Raw genomic sequence first — 6297 nt, forward strand, 5'->3', positions numbered from 1 at the left:
CGAAATGATATAAAATTTTCCATATGTTGCTTCGCGTTCAGGGGCGCGCACGCGCACTTTGCGCACGCGCGCCGTTGCTGCCATCTGGTTCACTTAATGCAACATGTGGCCAGCGATTTTAGGAGTCATGTGGGCCCAATCCAACTCATTTCTGATGCTATTTAAGTCAAGTATTGAAGGGGAATCAGGATACTTTAGGTACTTTTGATCATTGGCTTAGTTTTAGGAGTTAGAGTTAGTTTTAGAGAGAGAAGCTCTCACTTCTCTCTAGGATTAGGAATTAGGGTTAGATCAGGATCTCATAGTTCTAGGTTTAATTCAAGTCTCCTTCTACTTCTACCTTCAAGTGGTGATTGCTACACTTTGGTTCTTCTTTCTATCCCTATCCTCTTGTTGTAATTTCTCTTATTTTGTCTCTAGGTTTTGTAATTGAGATATTCTTGTTCTTTTGTTTCCTTTTAATAATGCAATTTGAGATGATTCATGTGATTGTGACTAGTGTCCAATTGATTGATAGTTGATAGCCATTAACTCTAGCCTTCATTAATCCAATTAGTGGAAAGCTAGGACTTATGGACTAGGATTGATATAACTCACTTGACTTTCCTTTGTTAATTGATTTAAGGATGACTAAGTGGGATTAATCCTTGCAACTACCATACTTGTGGCTAGTGATAATGATGAAGACCCTTGACAACCAAATCTTGCCAAGACCATTTTGTTAATAAAGTTTTCTTACCATTTACTATTCATTTTTCTCATCTAAAACCCCAAAATAAATAAATCCATAACCAATAACAAGAACACTACCCTGCAAGTCCTTTGAGAGACGACCCGAGGTTTAAATACTTCGGTTTATAGATTTTAGGGGTTTGTACTTGTGACAAACAAATTTTTGTATGAGAGGATTATTGTTGGTTTAGAGACTATACTTCGACGAGATTTCATTTGTGAAATTCTATACCATCAAAAATCCGTTCGTCACAAAGTCAGATGCATCACACATCAATTCAAAGGGTAAGTTCCAATCAGGTGGGGAGATGATAGGGGCAGAGGACAATCTTTCTTTCAAATGCTCGAATGCCAATATGCAGGATTCATCGAAGATGAATGGTGTATCTGATACAAGGAGATTGCTCAAGGGCTTAGCTATTTTTGAAAAATCTTTAATAAATCTTCTGTAAAAGCCAGCATGCCCTAAAAAGCTTCTAATTGCCTTGACATCACTAGGTGGAGGAAGCTTTTCAATAAGTTCCACTTTAGCCCTGTCCACTTCGATTCCTTGGTTAGAAATCTTATGGCCAAGAACTATTCCTCCTGTCACCATAAAGTGACATTTCTCCCAGTTCAAGACTAAATTGGTCTCTTGGCATCTTTTCAATACCAAGGCTAGGTGATTCAAGCAACTAGTAAAAGAATCTCCGAATACCGAGAAATCATCCATAAAAACTTGATGAACTTCTCTATCATATCTGAGAAGATAGAAAGCATGCAGCGTTGGAAAGTCGCAGGTGCATTACATAGCCCAAATGGCATGCGCCTGTAGGCAAACACTCCATATGGAAAGGTAAATGAAGTTTTTTCTTGGTCTCTAGGATCAACCACTATTTGGTTATATCCTGAATAACCATCAAGAAAACAGTAATAAGCATGTTCCTGCGAGTCTTTCCAACATCTGATCCATGAATGGGAGAGGGAAATGATCCTTTCGTGTAACTTCATTGAGTTTCCGATAGTCAATGCACATCCGCCATCCCATGACGGTCCTTGTAGGTATCAGTTCGTTCTTCTCATTGGGAACCACAGTGATTCCTCCCTTCTTGGGCACAACATGCACGGGGCTGACCCAAGGGCTGTCTGAGATTGGGTATATTACTCTTCCTTGCCAAAGCTTCATAACCTCTTTCTGTACCACTTCCTTCATGATTGGGTTCAGCCTTCTTTGGGATTGAATGGATGGTTTTGCATCATCTTCCAACAGTATTTTATGCATGCATATAGCTGAACTGATTCCCTTCAGGTCAGCAAGGGTCCATCCGATGGCATCCTTATGCTCCTGCAGCACCTTGAGCAGTTCATCTTCTTGATCTTGGCTGAGGCATGAGCTTATGATCACTGGGTAGTTTTCATTTTCTCCTAGGTATGCATATTTGAGAGTGGGTGGCAATGCTTTGAGTTCAACCTTGGGTGCCTCTGACTTTTCAGTCTCTTCCTTTGGTGCATCTTGAACATGACTATCTGTTGTTGCAACATCCTCACTTGATATATACTCCTCCTCCATTGATCTCTCGAGCTCTTCATGCTCTTCTTCTTCAAAACACTCATGCACTTCTTCTTCAAGTGCGTCTAACCTCATGCATTCCCCCAATTGTTCTGGTGGGTAACTCATGGCCTTGAACACATTGAATGTCATCTTTTCATTGTGTAATCTCAAGGTAAGATCACCTTTTTGGACATCAATGATAGCTCCAGCAGTAGCAAGAACGGCCTTCCCAGAATAATGGAGGTCTTGGCTTCCTCTTGCATGTCCAACACTACAAAATCTGCCGGGAATATGAAGTCTCCTACTTTTACCAATAAATTCTCTACTATGCGATGAGGGAACTTGAACGATCGGTCTGCCAGTTGTAAGGCCATTTTTGTTGGTTTAGCCTCCTCGATCTTCATCTTCCTCATCATTGCTACTGACATCAAATTGATGCTGGCTCCTAAGTCATAAAGGGCCTTCTCTACTGTGATTTCCCTTATAATACAAGGGATCTGAAAGCTCCCAGGATCCTTCAACTTCTGGGGTAGTTTGTGCTGGATGATAGCACTACATTCTTCGGTTAGTATCACAGTCTCATTGTTCTTCCAGCTTCTCTTCTTAGTCATCATCTCTTTTAGGAACTTGGCATAGAGTGGCATTTGTTCTATTGCTTCAGCAAAGGGTATGTTGATTTGTAGTTTCTTGAAGATTTCCAAGAATCTCATGAACTGGTTGTCATCTTCTTTTTTTTTAACTGCTGAGGATATGGAGCTCTTGAGATGTTCAGTTTTGGCATCCCTTTTTCTTTTTGTGGATTTGAAGTGGGAGTTTGAACTCCATCTTGCTCTTCTCCCTTTTCATTTGAGCCTTCTTCTTGTGTTTTTTGGGAGAGTTCCTTAAGTTCCTTCCCACTCCTAAGTGTTATAGCTTGGCACTCCTCCTCTTTGCTTGAATTGTTATCATTGCAAAGGTTGTGGTTAGAAAGCTGCTTGAATAGATAACCAATTTGTGTCTCCAGTTTCTTGATGGCAGCATTTTGATTCTGCATGTTTGACTGCACTTCCTCTCGAAATACTTTACTATTTCGAACGTCTTTGCATACTCCCTCAAGTAAGGTTTCAAGCTTAGAGAGTCTGTCATCAATTGATGGTAGATTAGGATTAGAGGTGGAAGGATGAGAGGTGTTGTTATGGTTTTGATATGGGTGTGGAGAAGTGATGTTATGGGGGTGTTGATATGTCCTCTGTGTGAATTGTTGACGAGCTGCATTGTTGTTGGAGTTGTAACGTCTCTGGTCTTGGCTTTGATCTTGCTGATTCCCCCACCCAAAGTTTGGGTGGTTCCTCCATCCAAGGTTGTATGTCTTGGAGTATGGATCATGGTTCTATCTAGGTGAATTCCCAATGTAGTTGGCTTGCTCAAGGTTACCCTCTGCTTCTTCTTTAACTCCTTCTTGGGTTGTTGAGGAGTTGGTGATTACTGATGACAAGTCATTATATACCCATTTTTCAAGCTAATTTCACTTGTTTTGTTAGCATTTATGCACTTTCTTGCATCCTAAGTAAGTGATTTGGAGTGAAAATGCATAACTTCTCTAAATCAGGCAACCACCATGAAATTAATGTTAAATCATGAGGTTTGAGCTAATTTTAATTGAATTTTAATTGATTTATAAACCTCTTGAATTTAGTGATACTTGGAGTGGTTGTTTTGGTTTATTGTAGGTGAAGAAAAGAAAAGAAAAGGAAAAGCGTGTCCTAAGAAGTGTAGCCTAAGGAAAGGAAAGCGTGGCCAAAGCAATATGAAGCGTGCCGCATGCAAGGGGGAGGCAACATTGCCCTCCACAAGGGCACACTGCCCTCTAGGAGGGCAACATAAGAGAACCAAGAAAAGAAGGCAACTCTGCCCTACCCACTACAAGGGCAGAGCACAAAATGTGCCTTGGGACCAAGAGGAAGAGAACTTTGCTCTGCCCTCCGCAAGGGCATAATCGGGCTCTCCAAGGAAAGAAATTCAAGGGAAAATGTCACCCATGCATGCCACAAGACTCGAACAAGGAACCATGAGGAAGCCAAGAACTAAGGTTGATTGTCGTGCCAAGAAGCCAAGGAAATTAATTGAATTTGTGCCCCAGCCGTGTTTCGAACACGGGACGTGGAAGAGGGAACATTGCCCTGCCCTCTGCGCGGGCATGGCAGAATCTTGTGTGTGGCCCCCTCCGCGAGGGCAGGGCAGCATTTGGATGGTGCACAAATCTGGCGCACCAAGAAGTGGATCTGGCACACCGTGGCACATTCCTGGCAGCACCAGCACGCAACAAGCTCGATCCTGGCAGCACCAAATTTTCCTGTCCTGCCCTCCGCGAGGGCAGGGCAGCATCCTATGCACCAAACTCAATTCTGGCGCACCAATTCTCGTCCCTGGCAGCACCAACAAGCACCACGCACCATCCAGCGCGCACCAACTTTTCCTGCCCTGCCCTTGGCGCGGGCAGGGCAGCACCTTGCGCACCAAGAAGCAAATTCTGCGCACCACGCCGCACCAATCTCATGCACCAAGCACCAATTTTCTGCCTGCCCTCCACAAGGGCAGGGCAGCCTCCTGGGAGTGAACTTTCATGGGCCAAAAATTTAAATTAAAACCCCATTTTAATTCATTTCTTCACCAAATCAAAAGCCCATCCAAATCCCAAAATCCAAGAATAGAAAGTGTATAAATAGAAGCTAGTTTGATGTAATTAGGACCTTTTACCATTTTTTTGACTTTTCACCTTTGGCTTTGCTTTTAGAATTTTGCACTTTCTTTGAGCTTTGAATTTCTTGTAATTGTTCTTGAGAGACTTGACCGAGAGCTCAAGAGGATTAAGGGAGAATTGACTGATCTCCTTCCTCATTCTTACTCGGGCAATTCTACTCTTCTGTTTTTGAGTTTTGGGTGTGAAATTGAGGAAATTCTGTCTCAATTCCCATCTAAAATCTCTTTAAATCCTTTTCTGCATAATTGAATTTGATTTCTGTTCTTCTACTGCTTCTTCTTTAATTTTCTGTCAATTGCTTTGATAACTTGGATCTGGGAAGGAAATTGGGTTTTAGGCTTAGCTACCTAAGCTCTTGAGTCCTGAGATCACAATTTACTTGGGTTCTTCTGTGAACCTCTGCTGCACTTTATTTCTTTTCTGTTTGAATGCTTATTGCTTCTGATTCAATTTCTGCTCTCTTAATTGTTGCAATTTACTTTCTCTTTGTTTATATTCTGCAATCCCAGTCCTCAAACCCCTTTTATTTTCAAGCCATTTATTTTTCTTGCCATTTAAGTTACTGCAATTTACATTTCTTGCACTTTAAGTTTCAATCATTTACATTCTTGTTCTTTAAGATTCTACAAATTTACTTTCCTGTTCTTTACTTTACTGCACTTTTCCCTTCCTCCTTTACATTTACTGTCATTTACTTCCTGTTAAACACAAATCACTCAACCAAAACTTGATTCGCTTGACTAAATCAACCACTAAACTAAAATTGCTCAATCCTTCAATCCCTGTGGGATCGACCTCACTCATGTGAGTTATTATTACTTGATGCGACCCGGTACACTTGCCGGTGAGTTTTGTGTTGGATCGTTTTCCACACATCAATTACTGCCACTTGGTTTCTCTCCATCTTCTTAGTGAGGTCAGCTAGCTGCTTGGTAATGAGCTTGTTCTGAGCCAGCAGAGCATCTACATTGTTTAGCTCTATCACTCCTCTAGTGTTCCTTCTTTCAGAAGCATAGAAGTAGTCATTCTCAGCTACAGTGTCAATTACATCTATGGCTTCTTCAATGATCTTCTTCTTGTTCAATGATCCTCCAGAGGAATGGTCTACTGCCTTCTTTGATTCATATGACAAGCCTTCATAGAATATGTGCAACTGCACCCATTCATTGAACATATTTGGTGGACACCTCCTTGTTAGGTCTTTGAACCTTTCCCAAGCTTCATAAAGTGTCTCCCCATCTTGCTGTCTGAACGTCTGCACTTTAGTTCTCAGCCTATTGATCCTTTGAGGGGG

At 41.6% G+C, this 6297-nt stretch overlaps 1 protein-coding gene across 1 annotated transcript; it reads right to left on the reverse strand.

The window, feature by feature from the left end:
• Positions 1 to 2430: 2430 nt before the first annotated feature.
• Positions 2431 to 2907, reverse strand: LOC107484705 (uncharacterized). Its single transcript, XM_016105247.1, has one exon. It carries the CDS (start codon positions 2905 to 2907, stop codon positions 2431 to 2433), a length of 477 nt encoding a protein of 158 aa, XP_015960733.1.
• Between the last annotated feature and the right edge of the window lie 3390 nt (positions 2908 to 6297).

The sequence above is a fragment of the Arachis duranensis genome, chromosome 4 (genome assembly GCF_000817695.3).
Source record: "Arachis duranensis cultivar V14167 chromosome 4, aradu.V14167.gnm2.J7QH, whole genome shotgun sequence".
Lineage (NCBI taxonomy): Eukaryota > Viridiplantae > Streptophyta > Magnoliopsida > Fabales > Fabaceae > Arachis > Arachis duranensis.